Genomic DNA, 21,490 nt, shown 5'->3' on the forward strand with positions numbered 1-21,490 from the left:
TGTCTCTCCATCTGTCTCTCCATCTCTCTCCATCTGTCTCTCCATCTCTCTCCATCTGTCTCTCCATCTCTCTCCATCTGTCTCCATCTCTCTCCATCTCTCTCTCCATCTGTCTCTCCATCTGTCTCTCTTGCTCTCCATCTGTCTCTCCCATCTGTCTCTCTCGCTCTCCATCTGTCTCTCCATCTGTCTCTCTCGCTCTCCATCTGTCTCTCTCGCTCTCCATCTCTCTCTCCCATCTGTCTCTCCATCTGTCTCTCGCTCTCCATCTGTCTTTCTCGCTCTCCATCTGTCTCTCTCGCTCTCCATCTGTCTCCCATCTCTCTCTCCCATCTGTCTCTCCGTCTGTCTCTCCGTCTGTCTCTCCGTCTGTCTCTCCCATCTGTCTCTCCCATCTGTCTCTCTAGCTCACCCACTAGACACACAGATTAGCGCATTGGTTAAAGTGTTGTAATTTAATAGTGTCCATCTCTCCCTGTAGAGTCTGGCGTCGGCCATCGCTGCTACCAAGGTGCTGTCAGCCCAACAGGTGGTGAGGAATGAAGTTGGGGAGGAGGTGAGACACTTGGCTCAGGAAAGAATGAAAGAACGATGGACTGAGCTTCCATGTTAATTTCTGTGCCTCTAATCCCTCTTCTTCTCTCCTCCCTCTTCTTCTCTCTTCTCTCCTCCCTCCCCTTCTCTCTTCTCTCCTCCTCTTCTCTCCTCCCCTCCCTCCTCTCTCTCCTCCCTCCCCTTCGCTCCTCCCCTCCTCTTATCTCCTCCCTCTCCTTCTCTCTTCTCTCCTCTCCTCCCTCATCTTCTCTCCTCTCTTCTCTTTTCTCCTCCCCTCCCTCCTCTCTCTCCTCCCTCTTCTCTCCTCGCTCCCCTTTGCTCCTCTCCTTCTCTCCTCCCCCCCTCTCCTTCCCCCCCCCCCCCCTCTCCTTCTCCCCCCCCCCACCCCCTCCTCCTCCCCCCAGGTCCTGCTCCCCCTTAGTGTGTGTGGTGGTAATGTGAGGGAGGAGAACGTATCAATCCCAGACTACCTCCCAGAGGACGAGAGTCCCGAGAGCGAGACGGACCGCGCCGTGTCCCGTACCGCAGCCAAGGACAACACCACTGGCAGCTGGCTCGGCTCAGCAGCCACTTTCCTCACCAGATCCTTCTACTGGTGAAACTGGGGCCCTCAGGAGGCTGTTCTCACAGGGGACACCTGAACTGGGAACACAGCAGAACTGCATCCGTATGGCTGCATCCCCATTCTACAACACATCTCCCGTAGTGTACACTATGGCTGCATCCCCATTCTACAACACATCTCCCGTAGTGTACACTATGGCTGCATCCCCATTCTACAACACATCTCCCGTAGTGTACACTATGGCTGCATCCCCATTCTACAACACATCTCCCGTAGTGTACACTATGGCTGCATCCCCATTCTACAACACATCTCCTGAAGTGTACACTCCCCGTCATGGATTTAAAAGCATTGGATTGGTGTAAACATACACTAGGGGACAGAGAGAGAAACAGGATGTGATCAGAGGTGTAAAAAGTAAAGATACCTTAATAGAAAATGACTCAAGTAAAAGTATGAATTATTTCAAATTCCTTATATCAAGCAAATCAGACGGCACCATTGGCTTTTTACATGTTTTAATGATGGATAGCCAGAGGGCACACTCCAACACTCAGACATCATTTACAAACAAACCACGTGTTTAATGAGTCCACCAGATCAGAGGCAGTAGGGATGACCTCTGTTTAGTGTGTGAATTGGAACATTTTCTTGTCCTGCTAAGCATTTAAAATGTAAAGAGTGCTTTTGGGTGTCAGGGAAAATGTATGGAGTAAAAAGTACATTATTTTCTTTAGGAATGTACAGTTGAAGTCAGAAGTTTACATACACCTTAGCCATATACATTTAAACTCAGTTTTCCACAATTCCTGACATTTAATCCTAGTAAAGATTTCCTGTCTTAGCTCAGGTAGGATCACCACTTTATTTTAAGAATGTGAAATGTCAGAATAATAGTAGAGAGAATGATTTATTTCAGCTTTTATTTCTTTCATCACATTCCCAGTGGGACAGAAGTTTATATACACTCAATTAGTATTTGGTAGCATTGCCTTTAAATTGTTTAACTTGGGTCAAACATTTCGGGTAGCCTTCCACAAGCTTCCCACAATAAGTTGGGTGAATTTTGGCCCATTCCTCCTGACAGAGCTGGTGTAACTGAGTCAGGTTTGTAGGCCTCCTTGCTCGCACACACTTTTTCAGTTCTGCCCACACATTTTCTATAGGATTGAGGTCAGGGCTTTGTGATGCTCCAATACTTTGACTTTGTTGTCCTTAAGCCATTTTGGCACAACTTTGGAAGTATGCTTGGGGTCATTGTCCACTTGGAAGACCCATTTGCAACCAAGCTTTAACTTCCTGATTGATGTCTTGAGATGTTGCTTCAATATATCCACATAATTTCCCTCCCTCATGATGCCATCTATTTTGTGAAGTGCACCAGTCCCTCCTGCAGCAAAGCACCCCCACAACATGATGCTGCCACCTCCGTGCTTCATGGTTGGGATGGTGTTCTTCGGCTTGCAAGCATCCCCCTTTTTCCTCCAAACATAAGGATGGTCATTATGGCCAAACAGTTATATTTTTGTTTCATCAGACCAGAGGACATTTCTCCAAAGTACGATCTTCGTCCCTATTTGCCGTTGCAAACCGTAGTCTGGCTTTTTTATGGCGGTTTTGGAGCAGTGACTTCTTCCTTGCTGAGCGGCCTTTCAGGTTATGTCGATATAGGACTCGTTTTACTGTGGATATAGATACTTTTGTACCCGTTTCCTCCAGCACAAGGTCCTTTGCTGTTGTTCTGGGATTGATTTGCCCTTTTTGCACCAAAGTACGTTCATCTCTAGGAGACAGAACGAGTCTCCTTCCTGAGCGGTATGACGGTCCCATGGTGTTTATACTTGCGTACTATTGTTTGTACAGATGAACGTGGTACCTTCAGGCGTTTGGAAATTGCTCCCAAGGATGAACCAGACTTGTGGAGGTCTACAATTGTTTTTTCTGAGGTCTTGGCTGATTTCTTTTGATTTTTCCATGATGTCAAGCAAAGAGGCACTGATTTTGAAGGTAGGCCTTGAAATATATCCACAGGTACACCTCCAATTGACTCAAATTGTCAATTAGCCTATCAGAAGCTTCTAAAGCCATGACATCATTTTCGGGAATTTTCCAAGCTGTTTAAAGGCACAGTCAACTTAGTGTATGTAAACTTCTGACCCACTGGAATTGTAATACAGTGAATTATAAGTGAAATAATTTGTAAACAATTGTTGGAAAAATGACTTGCGTCATGCACAAAGTAGATGTTCTAACCGACTTGCCAAAACTATAGTTTGTTAACAAGAAATTTGTGGAGTGGTTGAAAAACGAGTTTTAATGACTCCAACCTAAGTGTATGTAAACTTCCAACTTCAACTGTAGTTAAGTAAAAGTTGACAAAAATATGAATAGTAAAGGACTTACTTAAGTAGTATTTTAAAGTTTTCTTTTTACTTAAGTACTTTACACCACTGCCACTGACTAGGGTGACCACATTTAAAATACTCAAATGCGGGACAATGGGATGATTTTGCAGGACATTGTAATCTATATTTTTGGGCAGAGGCATCCTGCTTTTTTTTTTGGTCAATTTGTTAAATTTGAAATTTGTGGGTAAAATGCAGGACATGATTGGTTGTGGGACAAAGGACCAAAATGTGGGACTATCCTGCCCAATCCGGGACGTGTGGTCACCCTACAAACAAATCATGTCTTATGAAGGATCAGATGGTACAATAGGCTGCTGCTGTTGCTAGAGAAAGGTGTTATCTGTTGATTTCTTTTGCAGCCCTGCTCACTGCTTTCAGGCAATACATTGGAATGAATGTACATATTATCCAACACTTCAATCTGGTCTATTTATCCATGTTAACTGTTCACTGTGTTTGCTGTCTGTCTCTACGCCTGTTGGAATATTTTATTATTGTTTACGTGTATGTTCTGAGGGGTTTACTACAAAGCAGGATCGGTGAGTTAGCTTGCCTAAATATTCTGAAATAACTTTGTTTATTTATGGGAAAGATAAGCTTGAAATGGGGAATTGTCTTACTCAACAACCAAAAAAACCAAAAAATTATCTAAGTTAAGGCTTGTTAATGACAAAATCTGAAGAACATACACACATCCAGGTACGTTGAGCAGGTGCTGGAGTTGTAGGTGAATTCGTGACAATGGAAAATGCTGCTCCCAGGTGATCTATATGGATGTCTGATGAAACGTTATTACAACAACAAAACAAACACCTGGGAGCATGAGCCAAGTGCTTTCTTAATAATAAACCAGAAAATCTAGTTATTGATCTTGTTTTATGATCCACAGTACCCCTCAGATATTTTATGTATTTTTGTTTTTTTAACTCGTTGCCTCTGAGGTGACTAAAACGCTTGTAAAAACTGCCTTCGATATGTTTCCTAATTCTGAAATAAAATGATCCCAAAATAAAATAATTTCAACAAACTACAATCACCAAAAGAACTCAAGTGAACAGATGAGCAAAACATTGCATGAATGAAATGCACAAGAACTCAAACTCAGTTTTATAGAGAATATTAGAAACGTTTGACAAAAAATAATGTCTAATTGATCTATGTTGCAGTCAAATGATGCTTCTAAAACAGTCACCACTAACACCTACACCACAGGGGTCCACTACAAAGCAGGGTTGATGAGTTAGCCAGCTTGCTTGCCAAAATATTCTGAAATTACTTTTTTTTTTAAATAAAGATACATTTGAAATGGGCATGATACCCTGATGTAGACAGTTTTTAAAGCTATTAAAAGGTAATAAATTGTTACGTCTGTCTGATTTACAGCCAAACCAATACCATTAACGTTATGATCATTATCCAGGTTTCACCAGTAGGAGGCAGTATATTTATATATACTGTAATCTATCCACGGTGTAGCGTGAAGCTGATCTGGGGTCAGTTTAGCGTTCCCCCTCACTAATGGTTAAGGTTAGGATTTGGGACAGGGGAAGCTGATCTTAGATCTGTTTTATTTTTAGGCGAGTTGTATCAACACTTATCTTGAGTCATCTCTAGGTTAATGTTTGACATGAAGTGAACCCGCTATAAGTCTTACCCAGCATTAAACCTATAGGGGCCCCACTGCACTTCATCTGAGCTGCGGACACTGTACTGAACGTGTGTCTTGTTCAATACCCCCATTTATCAGTATAATTAGCCTGTTCTTTAAGGGGGGGGATGGAACAGGTGAATGAACGGAGATGAAAGATGTGATTTAAAACAGAAAGTGTGTGTGTGTGTGTGTTGTCCCCCACCTGTCCGCCAGGGGACCGGTTTCCCGGTACCATTACGTCCGCTCCGTGTCCACACTAATCCCTCGGTAGACGTCAGGAATGGCCGACCGGGACAGCAGCAACGCATCTCCAGAGACACAAGGTGAGCTCCCGTCGACGGGAAACTCGACAACTTCCCTCCCCGTTTAACGTGTCAATTCACTTGGTGTATCCGTGGACGGTACGGAGGGGTTTTTAATGAACCCCCTCTTCTATTCTCTTATCGACGACAGTATGTGATTGGAAGTAGCGAGAGCCGTCGGGTCACGGGGACCGGATTAACTATCAACCCGTAGATCACTGAACCAACCCGCCGGTTATTATGCAACTGGGTTTGTTTTAAACGGGAAAGTAGTTTTTTAACGAGCTGTTTGGGTAGTTCTCCAGACTAATTCGGGCAGTAGGTTTAGATACACTAGTTGGGCTTGGGGACACGTTACACCGCGTACAGTTTGTAACTCCTGCTACCGTAAAATCCCCGGTGTTCCCCGCTGAGTTGATATGACAGGTGGAACCGGTGGGAACAGCTCCGGACTCTGTAATAATATATCGTTAATTTGTCATCACTGTTACACAGTATTCGTGTTATATTCGGCACCCTTCTGAGGGAACTATGAAATGGGTGGCTATAGATTACATAAAGGGATTATGGCTTTGTTCCGTTGTCGTGCCTTGTCTGGAAACCAGACATTAGATTGGATACTACATCAAGTAGAAATTAGCGTTTGAATAAGGAAATTTACTTCTCACGACCTCTACTATATTTAAAAAATATATATAATCATATTAAACATTCTGCTTGTAGAGGTCCTGAGAGGAAAGCGTCCAGACTCAAACGCTGATTTCTGTCGGAGTTCAATTCCAGACAGTGTAGTGCCAAATCCAAGCCTGTTGATAGGATGAAGAGGTTTAGCCTACTGGGGAAGAGATTTGGTTTCAGTATTAGGCTGTGTGTTTGCATCATGGCCTACAATCTATTATGTTGTTCCCAGGAATAAGGAATATATGACCAGTATGGTTCTATGGAGCTCAGGCCCAGTATGGTTCTACAGGGCCCAGTATGGTGGTTCTATGGGGCCCAGTATGGTGGTTCTATGGGGCCCAGTATGGTGGTTCTATGAGGCCCAGTATGGTGGTTCTATGGAGCTCAGGCCCAGTATGGTTCTATGGGGCCCAGCATGGTGGTTCTATGGGGCCCAGCATGGTGGTTCTATGGAGCCCAGTATGGTGGTTCTATGGGGCTCAGGCCCAGTATGGTTCTATTGGGCCCAGGCCCAGCATGGTGGTTCTATGGGGCCCAGTATGGTGGTTCTATGGGGCCCAGTATGGTGGTTCTATGGGGCCCAGTATGGTGGTTCTATGGAGCCCAGTATGGTGGTTCTATGAGGCCCAGTATGGTGGTTCTATGGGGCCCAGGCCCAGTATGGTGGTTCTATGGGGCCCAGCATGGTGGTTCTATGGGGCCCAGGCCTAGTATGGTGGTTCTATGGGGCCCAGCATGGTGGTTCTATGGGGCCCAGGCCCAGTATGGTGGTAAGATGGGGCCCAGTATGGTGGTAAGATGGGGCCCAGTCCCAGTATGGTGGTTCTATGGGGCCCAGGCCCGGTATGGTGGTTCTATGGGGCCCAGGCCCGGTATGGTGGTTCTATGGGGCCCAGGCCCGGCATGGTGGTTCTATGGGGCCCAGGCCCGGCATGGTGGTTCTATGGGGCCCAGGCCCAGTATGGTGGTTCTATGGGGCCCAGGCCCAGTATGGTGGTAAGATGGGGCCCAGTATGGTGGTTCTATGGGGCCCAGCATGGTGGTTCTATGGGGCCCAGGCCCGGCATGGTGGTTCTATGGGGCCCAGTATGGTGGTTCTATGGGGCCCAGGCCCGGCATGGTGATTCTATGGGGCCCAGTCCCAGTATGGTGGTTCTATGGGGCCTAGACCTACTAACCTATACCTCCCCAGTCCTAATCAATCTCAAATCGGTCTCTGCGTCTGGGGATGAAATCGTATGACATTTTTGTACCCCATTTTCAGATGGAACTGTGGATCGTCTCCGTCCGTCTCGTTTATGTTGAAGCCTTACGTTACCCATAAGCACTTTGTGTTGCACCGGATGTCATTTATCATTTATTACTCCCACAACGGCGTGGAATCACAGCGCCCCCTTGCGGTTGAAAGCTCCGTTGTGAGACAGGACGCTGTGTACTTTGACATTTTCCAAACTTTGGGTCGCGTTCATATGGAGCCAAAAAGCTGCCAAAAAGTTGAATGTATGTATTGTTAGAATCGTAAGGAAATCCATACGTAAATTGTTAGGATTGTAAGAAAAGCCATACATGAAACGTAACCATTTTAAATTAGATCTGTAAACGTAGAAACCCTGTGTTACGACTATGAATTAACATTTACATTTTCAATTCTTAATTTGTCTCCCTTTACTCAGTAGTTACAGATCTTCTCTATACGTACAAACTTTTGTCAAGAATGTGGCATCTGCAAAGGACATGAAGCAAACGTAGCTAACTAATCAATCACTCAACTCCAGCCCAGACATTAGTTGCTTTTTCAGCTTCTGGTTTCATTTCCAAAATAAAAGTGTAGAGCTTGTTTTAGAACGGCATTTGATAATGACGTTATATCAGTAGATGGCGTAGTTTAGGCTTGGGGCCATCAGCAAATGACTTGTGTGAGAATGATACTATAAAGACAAAGAAGAGCCTTGTCTAGAATAACTGCCTGGAGCTGTGAAATAGAAAGTAAATATGATTTAGGCCAAGGCCTATTCCACTATCTAAATATGCCATGCTGTTGTGTGTTGTTTAATGGCCATCTGGTTGCTTAATACATTTTTATAGCCGTGTGGGGCTACTGTGGTGATGTAACCTAATGAATCACACTTTTTCTCCAGTATTTGGGAACACAGACTGTAGGTCTAACAGGCTGACTACACCGCTCGCGTCGCGTGCGTTGCAAAATAAATTAGAAATGTATATTATTCAATTATTGCACCCACATTGCTCGCACGCGCCAACAAGCGTCTGTGTTGCCAAGGGCTAAAATAGAAGTCAGTTCTATTTGTGACGCAGATCGCGCTGCAAGTCCTGCCTCTCCCATCTCCTCATTGGTTTATAGAAGCAGGTACGTGCCATCTCATTGGTTATACCCACGTGGGTGGATGAAAGATGAACGAGGTCAGTGGCGGTAATGCACCTAATTTATGAAAGTTGCCAATCGCAATATAAAGTCAAGAGAAGAAAAATAATAGGAGGAGAGATGACTAGAAACTATTCGGTTGGCCGTTTTATCTGTGGATTAATTGTCGGAGTAGAGGACCTTGTGCATTTCAGGTAAAATTACAACCCAATGTTTATATCCCAAGACAAATTTAGCTAGCAACAGCAAGCTAGCTAAATAGGACAAATTAGCTAGCAAGTTCAAGCTAACTAGCTAAATTGCCATAAAGGTTTAATGCTTTTTGACCAGTCCCCAAATTAATGTAATTGGTTCAGAGATTGTTTTGATATTTGAACCTGCGTGTCGTGATGGCGTTTGGTGTGAGGGGGGACAAAATAAATGTATGCACGATGGCGCACGCGCACAGCCGGTTGGCTTCCGTGTTATATTAGGCATTATGACTGTTGTATTTGTGAATTCCACTCTGTATGGAGGCTTGTTATAGCCATTTGTGTTGCACAACCCCATCACACAGATGCTATATACATGTCAATAAATGAGACAAAACCAAATATTGATTAAGTCTTGGCTATGACCTGTCCTGATCGAAATAGCCAAGGTGTCCCAAATGGTCAAGACTATCTACAGCCTATTCTTAGTGCCAGATCTGTTTTTCCTATCAGCCACTGCATGTGCTTCTAAAACTTTTTAGTTTAAAATTTATTTAGAGGCCTGTGAACTATGGTCTCTCTTTTAAAGGGGAGGACTATAATAAAAACAGTTATAAAACACACATAGCGTTCTAAAATGATTCCGCAAGACACCAATACCCAAGTAATTTTTGGATAGGCTTAAATTAAACATTGAATTATTAAAGTAATGGGCTAAAGAACTTTGGAGAATTTAGATCGTTTTGAATAAACTCATGGATTTGAATAAACAAATGTTCTCTATTCTCTTTGATTTAGTTCCTATGGCAACTCAGACAAATGACTGAATGGATGACATAGTGACTGACTGAACTGAATGGATGACATAGTGACTGACTGGATGACATAGTGACTGACTGGATGACATAGTGACTGACTGGATGACATAGTGACTGACTGGATGACATAGTGACTGACTGGATGACATAGTGACTGACTGGATGACATAGTGACTGACTGGACTGAATGGATGACATAGTGACTGACTGAACTGAATGGATGACATAGTGACTGACTGAACTGAATGGATGACATAGTGACTGACTGAACTGAATGGATGACATAGTGACTGACTGGACTGAATGGATGACATAGTGACTGACTGGACTGAATGGATGACATAGTGACTGACTGGACTGAATGGATGACATAGTGACTGAATGGATGACATAGTGACTGACTGGACTGAATGGATGACATAGTGACTGACTGGACTGAATGGATGACATAGTGACTGACTGAATGGATGACATAGTGACTGACTGGACTGAATGGATGACATAGTGACTGACTGAACTGAATGGATGACATAGTGACTGACTGGACTGAATGAAGGATGAATGATGAGTTGCACGCATCTTGCACGCTCTGCACTTTATTTGGCTTGTAGGCATATAGTCAGTCCTACATTAGGGTATAATGACTGTATGGCTGCAGGCCTCCAGAAGGGCATCTTCTGAGGTTGAGGGGTGCTTTTATTGTGAAGTGTGGGAATAAGTATATGCCAGACTTAGCCTTGTTCATTTAAAAGTCCATATGTCACCTACCGGCTCGATTTGCTCTTATGTAGCAACATTTGAAATGGTGTTTTTTTACATTGGATAAAAGTAGAGACTCAGAGCTACAACATGGTATATCAGACACTACAGATGAGGAACAATGAGAAAGTAATTCTGATTTGAAAGTTGATAATCTTGTAAACTCATTTTGTAAACTTTGAGAAAATGGCCTTTGAATGTTTTGGTACCTACTGGAGAGCTCTTCTTTGTCTACACTCATTCAGCATCGTTCACACCCTCTTAAGCTTTAGCCCGACCCATCTCTTTATTAAGGGTTGATCTGAGCGTTCTGTCCTAACAGCAGTCAAGCACCCAAGCTAACGTTGGCTAGCTTGCTAGCTACTTCCAGACACACGAGAACACCTCACTCTGACCATTTTACTCTCCCTAGCAGAGCTGGTTAGGCTGTTTTCATGTTATCTAGAGTGTTGGTGACTGTAACTGTGCTGCTGGCAACAATTTTATAACGCTTTTTTGCCAATGTTTACTGACACCGGCCATATTCAACGGGTGTAGAGCAATCATGGAGTCTTTTGTTAAGACGTAGCTAGCTAGCTAGCTAGCTAGCTTGTATATTTTAACAGTACACTAACTTAAAATGGAAATGACTTTCTGACAAATTTAGAAACGTGTAATTTCTGAATGTAGCTAGCTAGACTATCTTACCCACACATGGATGGACACTTCTCCCTCTGTCACGGATGCCATGGTTGCCCTTAGATTGAAGATGTAATCCGGAGACAGGTGTTTTCTCCATCTCTTTAGCTATCATACTCTTAATTCCACTGATTTTCAAAACTCGGTCGTCCAGAAAGTGGAGAGCAACACTTATACAGTTCTACTAAGCAATACATTTAAAAAAGCTGCATTAGACAGGATTACCTACATATACTGACCAGCTCATATAGACAGAAGCGCGCTACATGGCAGACCAATCCGAACCCATCTCTCGGCATGTCCAGCCCACTCATTATCTCATCCAATCATAGCTAGCGGGAAAGTTACTGACTTTCTGTGGCTAAACCTACTAGGCTCTTAATTTAACGTTTTATTTGTATTTACAGATGGCATAAAAGTTTGTTATTAAGGCACATGAAAGTTCACATGTTCCAGAAGACATTTCTGCCTCCCCCAAAAATGTTTGTGTTCAAATGGCTCTCCTGTGCGGTAATGACATACGCCTAGTTTCCTGAAATGACTGGTTACGGTTCATTATTCCTGGTAGATACTACTGGTTATGAGTCATTATTCCTGGTGGATACTACTGGTTATGAGTCATTATTCCTGGTGGATACTACTGGTTACGAGTCATTATTCCTGGTGGATCCTACTGGTTATGAGTCATTATTCCTGGTGGATCCTACTGGTTATGAGTCATTATTCCTGGTAGATACTACTGGTTACGAGTCATTATTCCTGGTGGATACTACTGGTTACGAGTCATTATTCCTGGTGGATACTACTGGTTATGAGTCATTATTCCTGGTGGATACTACTGGTTATGAGTCATTATTCCTGGTAGATACTACTGGTTATGAGTCATTATTCCTGGTAGATACTACTGGTTATGAATCATTATTCCTGGTAGATACTACTGGTTATGAGTCATTATTCCTGGTGGATACTACTGGTTACGGTTCATTATTCCTGGTGGATACTACTGGTTATGAGTCATTATTCCTGGTAGATACTACTGGTTATGAGTCATTATTCCTGGTGGATACTACTGGTTACGAGTCATTATTCCTGGTGGATACTACTGGTTACGAGTCATTATTCCTGGTAGATACTACTGGTTATGATTCATGATTCCTGGTGGATACTACTGGTTATGATTCATGATTCCTGGTAGATACTACTGGTTATGATTGCAGACAGAGCCCAGAGAATGGGATGGCGCAATATTGAATGAGTCATATTTTTTGATAAGGTGCATGCATGGGGTTGTCCACGTCACCTTCAACCTAGCCTAGCTTTAGGCTAGCTACAGTGGATTCTTCAACCTAGCCTAGCTTTAGGCTCGCTACAGTGGCACCTTCAACCTAGCCTAGGTTTAAGCTAGCTACAGTGGATTCTTCAACCTAGCCTAGCTTTAGGCTAGCTACAGTGGTATCTTCAACCTAGCCTAGCTTTAGGCTAGCTACAGTGGCACCTTCAACCTAGCCTAGGTTTAAGCTAGCTACAGTGGCACCTTCAACCTAGCCTAGCTTTAGGCTAGCTACAGTGGCATCTTCAACCTAGCCTAGCTTTAGGCTAGCTACAGTGGCATCTTCAACCTAGCCTAGCTTTAGGCTCGCTACAGTGGATTCTTCAACCTGCCTAGGTTTAAGCTAGCTACAGTGGTAACTTCAACCTAGCCTAGCTTTAGGCTAGCTACAGTGGTAACTTCAACCTAGCCTAGCTTTAGGCTAGCTACAGTGGCACCTTCAACCTAGCCTAGGTTTAAGCTGGCTACAGTGGTAACTTCAACCTAGCCTAGCTTTAGGCTAGCTACAGTGGTAACTTCAACCTAGCCTAGCTTTAGGCTAGCTACAGTGGCACCTTCAACCTAGCCTAGGTTTAAGCTAGCTACAGTGGCACCTTCAACCTAGCCTAGCTTTAGGCTAGCTACAGTGGCATCTTCAACCTAGCCTAGCTTTAGGCTAGCTACAGTGGCATCTTCAACCTAGCCTAGCTTTAGGCTCGCTACAGTGGATTCTTCAACCTGCCTAGGTTTAAGCTAGCTACAGTGGTAACTTCAACCTAGCCTAGCTTTAGGCTAGCTACAGTGGTAACTTCAACCTAGCCTAGCTTTAGGCTAGCTACAGTGGCACCTTCAACCTAGCCTAGGTTTAAGCTGGCTACAGTGGTAACTTCAACCTAGCCTAGCTTTAGGCTAGCTACAGTGGTAACTTCAACCTAGCCTAGCTTTAGGCTAGCTACAGTGGCACCTTCAACCTAGCCTAGGTTTAAGCTAGCTACAGTGGCACCTTCAACCTAGCCTAGCTTTAGGCTAGCTACAGTGGCACCTTCAACCTAGCCTAGCTTTAGGCTAGCTACAGTGGCATCTTCAACCTAGCCTAGCTTTAGGCTAGCTACAGTGGCACCTTCAACCTAGCCTAGCTTTAGGCTAGCTACAGTGGCACCTTCAACCTAGCCTAGCTTTAGGCTAGCTACAGTGGCACCTTCAACCTAGCCTAGCTTTAGGCTAGCTACAGTGGCACCTTCAACCTAGCCTAGCTTTAGGCTAGCTACAGTGGCACCTTCAACCTAGCCTAGCTTTAGGCTAGCTACAGGGGCACCTTCAACCTAGCCTAGCTTTAAGCTAGCTACAGGGGCACTTTCAACCTAGCCTAGCTTTAGGCTAGCTACAGTGGCACCTTTAGCCTAGCTTTAAGCTAACTTGACTTGCTATAAACAAAACATGTTTTTTTATCACCTGAAACAATTCATCCTGTCTTGAATGAAAAGGTCATATTTTGCAATCTCACAAAATAAATCAGATCTGACGAGAAACAGTGAAGATGACATACGGTGTAATGAAATACCGTCACAATGTTTACGGGGCGTTAGATACGGACGTGTTACCGTAGAGAACACCGATTGGTCCAAGACGGGAGCTATAGTAGTGAACAGAGAGGAAGAGGTGAAGAGAGAGGGATAACTGGGCCCAAAATGTCCTCTCTAGCAGGTGGTGTTTTGTCTTTGGCAGATGGCATGGAGAACAGAAAGTGGATTAGCTAAAGAGCCCCGGTACCCAGGCTATAACTGCCTTCCAGTGTTGAAGACATGTATTTTCATTGTTAGTGGCCAATCGAGTATCTGGTCAATATAATGGATCATCTGTGGTCACACACACAATAACTGAAATCCTGTGTGACTAACAATAATCCCAATTGGCCCAATGGTTTTTTGTTGTTGTTGTTGTCATCCCCTACAAATGATGATACATGTTTACTGTTGAATTTTAAATCACCCAATGTTTTTCTGTGTGTGAGCATGGTGTGCGTTGGCGTTAAGAAGGCCTTCTGAATTATCTCAGCTATAGGTATCCTAGTGGTTAGAGCGTTGGGCCAGTAATTGAAAGGTGGCGAGGTAAAAATGTGTTGTTCTTCCCCTGAGCAAGGCAAGGTTAACCCACTGTTCCCCGGGCACTGAAGACGTGGATGTCGATTTATGGCAGCCTCTCTGATTCAGAGGGGTTGGGTTAAATGTGGAAGACACATTTTTAGTTGAATGCATTGTTTTACAACTGACTAGGTGTCCCCCTTTCCCCTATAAGCAGCGCTTACCGGTGGGGACATGTGAACTACAATCCAGACGCCCTGTTTTTAACGTTTAGAGACCTCAATAATCATCGCTTGCGAAGCAGTTTTCAAAACATCTTGAATTTATTTCATATCAGTATCTAGGTTTCACGCAAATATTCTAAAATCTGCCTTAAAGCGAAAGGAGCATTTTCCCACCGGAGATGTTTCCTGTTGTTGCAGATAAACACTATGCGTGATGATGTAGTGACCATAAAGATATCTTTTGTGGTTAAATTCCCATGTACCCAATTAAAAATTATAGTTAACCATCAGTTGAAAATGCGATGGAAACATATTTTTGTCACAATACTCTGTTATGTGCTCTCTAGCCAACAGCGGGCAGATACAGTCTGGGTATAGATGAGATTATTATGGACCAAAGAGTGAGATTATTTTTATTTGTCAAACGGCAGCCAAGCATCGATGATCATGTCACCAGTGTAAAACCCTCGATATTTATCACTTTGCACTTTCACCACCCTGTGAAGTTCATCATTAATTTATCTGTAGCTTCATCTGTAGCTTTAATAAACTGCCTGCTTTCCTGAGTCATAGTGGGAGGACCAAGTCATCACGTGACTCAGAGTTTACTTCATAGGATGGTTATTATAGCAATATTTTCACAGAAAGGTTTTCCAGTGCCATTTCTGTCATTCATCTTACTGACACAAAAACATCCCAGCTTGTCTAGCCTATTCCCCCTCCACCACCACCTGATTTACCTGGAACACCTGTTGAGATGTGCCCTTTTAAAAAAAAAAAAAAGTAAATCAGGTGTTAAATGAGGTGGTGTGCCTTGTTGTTGTTATTATGAGAATTATTTCTCACTTATATGAAAGATGCGTTCCATAATGTTTCCAAAACCGTACCGCGTTAACATTCAGAAGGAGCACTGGGGCTCCTAACAAAGATCCCTTGGCCAGAACATCACTTCCTGAATAGAAGGTTAAGGTCTGTTGTCTGAATGGGCTTGGTGTGTGAGCAGGGTTAACGTGTCAGTACAGGGTTACATTATTACTGCATGGGGACAAAGATCAGATTCAACTGTGTGTGTTTGGCCTGTGGGTGAGGTGAGAGTTGAATGGGAGAGACACAGTAACAGTGGTGTGTGTGCACAGGGCAGGTTTAGAAGCAGGGTTAAAACTCCTCTACAAAACAGCCTGCTCTATCCTAGCCTGCTCTGCTCTGCTCTATCCTAGCCTGCTCTGCTCTGCTCTATCCTAGCCTGCTCTGCTCTGCTCTATCCTAGCCTGCTCTGCTCTGCTCTATCCTGGCCTGCTCTGCTCTGCTCTATCCTGGCCTGCTCTGCTCTGCTCTATCCTGGCCTGCTCTGCTCTGCTCTATCCTGGCCTGCTCTGCTCTGCTCTATCCTACCCCGCTCTGCTCTATCCTACCCCGCTCTTCTCTACCCCGCTCTTCTCTACCCCGCTCTGCTCTACCCCGCTCTGCTCTATCCTACCCCGCTCTGCTCTACCCCGCTCTACCCCGCTCTTCTCTACCCCGCTCTACCCCGCTCTTCTCTACCCCGCTCTGCTCTACCCCGCTCTGCTCTACCCCGCTCTGCTCTACCCCGCTCTGCTCTACCCCGCTCTGCTCTACCCCGCTCTGCTCTACCCCGCTCTGCTCTACCCCGCTCTGCTCTGCTCTACCCCGCTCTGCTCTGCTCTACCCCGCTCTGCTCTGCTCTACTCTGCTCTACTCTACCCCGCTCTACTCTACTCTACCCCGCTCTACTCTACCCCGCTCTACTCTACCCCGCTCTGCTCTACTCTACCCCGCTCCGCTCTACTCTACCCCGCTCTGCTCTACCCTACCCCGCTCTGCTCTACCCTGCTCTGCTCTACCCCGCTCTGCTCTACCCCGCTCTGCTCTACCCCGCTCTGCTCTACCCCGCTCTGCTCTACCCCGCTCTGCTCTACCCTGCTCCGCTCTGCTCTACTCTACCCCGCTCTACTCTACCCCGCTCTACTCTACCCCGCTCTGCTCTACTCTACCCCGCTCTGCTCTACTCTACCCCGCTCTGCTCTACCCCGCTCTGCTCTACCCCGCTCTGCTCTACCCCGCTCTGCTCTACCCCGCTCTGCTCTACTCTACCCCGCTCTGCTCTACCCCGCTCTGCTCTGCTCTACCCCGCTCTGCTCTGCTCTACCCCGCTCTGCTCTGCTCTACCCCGCTCTGCTCTGCTCTACCCCGCTCTGCTCTATCCTACCCCGCTCTGCTCTACCCCGCTCTTCTCTACCCCGCTCTTCTCTACCCCGCTCTGCTCTACCCCGCTCTGCTCTACCCCGCTCTGCTCTACCCCGCTCTGCTCTACCCCGCTCTGCTCTGCTCTACCCCGCTCTGCTCTGCTCTACCCCGCTCTGCTCTACCCCGCTCTGCTCTGCTCTACCCCGCTCTGCTCTGCTCTACCCCGCTCTGCTCTGCTCTACCCCGCTCTGCTCCGCTCTGCTCTACCCCGCTCTGCTCTACTCTGCTCTGCTCTACCCCGCTCTGCTCTGCTCCGCTCCGCTCTACCCCGCTCCGCTCTACTCTACCCCGCTCTGCTCTACTCTACCCCGCTCTGCTCTACTCTACCCCGCTCTGCTCTACCCCGCTCTGCTCTACCCCGCTCTGCTCTACCCCGCTCTGCTCTACCCCGCTATGCTCTACCCCGCTATGCTCTACCCCGCTCCGCTCTACCCCGCTCTGCTCTACCCTGCTCCGCTCTGCTCTACTCTACCCCGCTCTACTCTACCCCGCTCTGCTCTACTCTACCCCGCTCTGCTCTACCCTACCCCGCTCTGCTCTACTCTACCCCGCTCTGCTCTACTCTACCCCGCTCTGCTCTACTCTACCCCGCTCTGCTCTACCCCGCTCTGCTCTACCCCGCTCTACTCTACCCCGCTCTGCTCTACCCCGCTCTGCTCTGCTCTACCCCGCTCTGCTCTACTCTACCCCGCTCTGCTCTACCCCACCCCGCCCCGCTCTGCTCTACCCCGCTCTGCTCTACCCCGCTCTGCTCTACCCCGCTCTGCTCTACCCCGCTCTGCTCTACCCCGCTCTGCTCTACTCTACCCCGCTCTGCTCTACTCTACCCCGCTCTGCTCTACTCTCCACTCTAATGGTGCCTAGCTATTCCTGATTTAACAGCAGGGTTGGTCCTGGTCAGTCCCTGGATGGGGACCAGATGCTGCTGGTAGTGGTGTTGGAGGGCCAGTAGGAGACACTCTTTCCTCTGGTTAAAAAATAAATAAAAATATCCCAATGCCCCAGGGCAGTGATTGGGGACATTGCCCTGTGTATGGTGCCGTCTTTCGGATGGGACGTTAAACGGGTGTCCTGACTCTCTGAGGTCATTATAGATCCCATGGTGCTTATCGTAAGAGTAGGGGTGTTAACCCCTGGTGTCCTGGCTAAATTCCCAATCTGGCACTCATACCATCACGGCCACCTAATCATCCCCAGCTTACAATTGGCTCATTCATCTCTCCTCTGTAAAAATTCCCCAGGTCCTTGTTGTAAATGGGAATGTGTTGTCAGTCAACTGATCTGGTGAAATAAGGGTTAAGTAAAACAAAGATGGCACAGGAATCATTCCTGTACTTAGAGATGAGTAAAATTGGCATTCCTGAAACATTCTTTTGTTGATCGACTATTTGAACTTTGAGAAATGAAGCTATTTGATTGCACCCAAATTGGCAATTTTTTTAATTTTTAGGATTCATATAATAATATTCAATAAATATAGTACCCAACATCCGATTTGCACAAACACCTCTTAACAATGATTGGTGAAACGCCACCTGCGGACCCCACGCCAAGCCCGCTCCAATGGCCCGTATACAGTATCAGTTCTCTGTGTTCGACAACTTGTATGAAGCTGCGGCATGTTGTATTGTTTCTTCATACTATGTAATGTATTCTCTATTTCAATAAAATAAGGTTTCAGGAATGCTAATTCGTGTATATATATATATATGGTATTAACTACAGAACCGATTTCAGAAACAATCTGAGATGGTGTTTGTCGAAATCCTCTTGTGCTTTTTGAGGAGTAACAACCCCAGTGTGATGCCAACTCTTTGTTCCTCTCTATCTCCCTCTGATGCAGTGGGGCCTCGAGAATTTGATGTAAAATCCCATAGCGAAAGCTAGCTAAATGCTAACGAGCTCATTGGGAACATTTGTATGCAGTCTGTAACTTAACTATTTGCAGGACAGGCATCCCAACTCAAAGTTATACAAGTAACTAAACAATTCTGCTCACAGTTTGCTGCACACACAAAATAAATATAGATAAATGAGGGGTTTCTCTGCTGTTACCAAGAGAAGCTTGATTTTTGAAAGAAGCTAACCACTTAGCTAGATTGCTAGCTACTAAATTAGCAAACCAAATTCAAAACAACAGAGTATTTAGCACATTTTAGACAGTTAACTTAGCAAACATTTAGTTGTCAAGTCCATACTAGATGGGCTAGTGTGTGCTGCACTACAGTGAGTAACAAGGCTGCGATCTCTTGTCATTGTGTACACCATGTGACTGGGGACTACTGGTAAGATTCATAATGAAAAAATGTGACCGGTGACATGAAGAACACAATCTGCGTTTTATTTAAAACATTGCACAAGTTGACAGATATTTAATTAAAAAGTAGCTACAAATATTCAAATTTATTTTAAAAACTTCAAAGAAATAGTTTTAACGTTATTGAATAACCATCCAGTGGCATTTTCCAAATACCCCGGTATACCATCCAAGTCTACTCTTCCTTTGTTTCTCCCTCCCTCTCTCTCATATCGCCTGCCACTGCTGTCGCAGACTGTCTCTCTCTCTCTCTCTCTCTCTCTCTCTCTCTCTCTCTCTCTCTCTCTCTCTCTTATATCGCCTGCCACTGCTGTCGCAGACTGCCTCTCTCTCTCTCTCTCTCTCTCTCTCTCTCTCTCTCTCTCTCGCTTATATCGCCTGCCACTGCTGTCGCAGACTGCCTCTCTCTCTCTCTCGCTTATATCGCCTGCCACTGCTGTCGCAGACTGCCTCTTTCTCTCTGGGTAGACATGGCACAGGGAGTTTCTTTTCTCTCTCCCTCTCTTTCTACTCTCTCTCTACCCTCCCTCTAACCACCTGACACACTCAGAGGAGAGGAGAAGATCTGAGATGTGCCTCCGACAGCCAGAGGTTAGCCTGCAGCTAGCTAGCATTGTCTGTTAGCCTTTAGCCTGGCAGGACTTGAGTTGTGGTGGGGGGGACTTTATCTACACAACACCCCCCACCTCGAGCAGCTAGCAGAGGGGTGTGTTTTCCTGCCCTGCCCCCCAGGGTTGGTCAGACTGGGTGCCGGGACAGAGGGATGCCAGGGGGCTGTGTAAAGGGACTAGTGCGTAAGGAAAAGCTGAGGAAGGGGGGCAGTCGGTCTGTCATCCCTGCCCTCTTCACCATCAATGAGGAAGAAGAAGGACAAAAAGGAATAGGAGCACAGAGGAGGAAAAGAGGTATGTTGGGGGGGGGGGGGATGGAGGGAAGGGGGGGTTCAGGGGTCACTGGGGGGTACAGGATGGAGAGGAGGGCAGGGGGGGTTCAGGGGTCACTGGGGGTACAGGATGGAGAGGAGGGCAGGGGAGTTCAGGGGTCACTGGGGGGTACAGGATGTAGAGGAGGGCAGGGGGGCTCAGGGGTCACTGGGGGGTACAGGATGGAGAGGAGGGCAGGGGGGTTCAGGGGTCACTGGGGGGTAACTGGCGACAGGCGTCCACGGAGACCCGGCTAGGGCGTCCACGGGGACCCGGCTAGGGCGTCCACGGGGACCCGGCTAGGGCGTCCACCCCCGGCGACGGGGACCCGGCTAGGGCGTCCACAGGGACCCGGCTAGGGCGTATTTACATTCTGGTAATTCATCTTAACAGAACATGCAACTCCAGGATGCAACTGAATTCTGAACTTTGAAGATGTCAGAATAACTGTCCACATTTGGACTTTTCCTCAGCCAACAAAACGAGTAACAAACAGCACTATTCACTAGTCTGTGTCAGTCTGATATCCCCAATAGAATAGATCAAACGTTCTACTATTGGTCAGCTTGTTGGGAAGGAAGCGTAGTCTAGTGGTTAGAGTGTTGGGCCAGTAATCAAAAGGTTGCAAGTTCAAATCCCCGAGCTGACAAGGTAAAAATCTGTCGTTCTGCCCCTGAACAAGGCAGTTAACCCACTGTTCCCCGGTAGGCCGTCATTGAAAAAATAAGAATTTGTTCCTAACTGCCTAGAAAAAAAAAAGATTTAGATGTGCTATTGTAAAGTGGTTGTTCCACTGGATATCATAAGGTGAATGCACCAATTTGTAAGTCGCCCTGGATAAGAGCGTCTGCTAAATGACATAAATATAAATGAAATGGCCTATTCCAATTAGACTCTGGGACAGTTGTGGGACGATAGATCCCAAATTCACACAGTCAGTAAGCCTAGGCTACGTTAATAAAACATGAGCCTGACGCAACAGATCAGAACATTTTTAGCATAACATGTTAATAAACTATTTCTTCACATTATAAAGCACAGCGATGTCCACAAGGCAGTAAGGCTACGCGTGAATGTTTGTTCCATAATGCAAATTAGCTTGGATAAACACTGTTGTCAAAAGGGCACTGTACAAAGTCGGTTTTGTGTGACAGAGATGAACATATCTGTTTAGAGATGTAGAAAGAGTGCAGGGGGCTTTCAGACATCTTGAATGCAATAAAGGTAAACTTGGGGGGGTGGGGGACGACAACTCTAAATAATAATGCTAATTTAATCGTTCTCCTATTTGTTTCAAATGCAGCAGTACTGATAGATTCTGTCTGATGTTCGGCTCAAACTAGGCTCTGTACTTGTATGCTGTGCGCTTGTGATAAGAAG

At 45.8% G+C, this 21,490-nt stretch overlaps 2 protein-coding genes across 3 annotated transcripts in view; both read left to right on the top strand.

Moving 5' to 3' along the window:
• Positions 1–481: 481 nt before the first annotated feature.
• Positions 482–1,691, top strand: LOC115180839 (armadillo repeat-containing protein 1; the record flags this gene model as incomplete). Its single annotated transcript, XM_029742998.1, is given in 2 exon segments — positions 482–556; positions 960–1,691. Coding segments are annotated over 2 exon segments (270 nt in total), but the record flags the coding sequence as incomplete, so codon positions are not given.
• A 3,689-nt stretch (positions 1,692–5,380) lies between these two features.
• Positions 5,381–21,490, top strand: part of map7b (microtubule-associated protein 7b) — a gene marked incomplete at its 3' end in the record, with an annotated part of 48,945 nt that continues 32,835 nt past the window's right edge. The window contains 1 exon segment of one of the 2 annotated variants that reach the window (XM_029742987.1): positions 5,381–5,502. In XM_029742987.1, the coding sequence (XP_029598847.1) occupies positions 5,460–5,502 (43 nt within the window). 2 annotated transcript variants of the gene reach the window in all.

Source organism: Salmo trutta, unplaced genomic scaffold, assembly GCF_901001165.1.
Source record: "Salmo trutta unplaced genomic scaffold, fSalTru1.1, whole genome shotgun sequence".
Lineage (NCBI taxonomy): Eukaryota > Metazoa > Chordata > Actinopteri > Salmoniformes > Salmonidae > Salmo > Salmo trutta.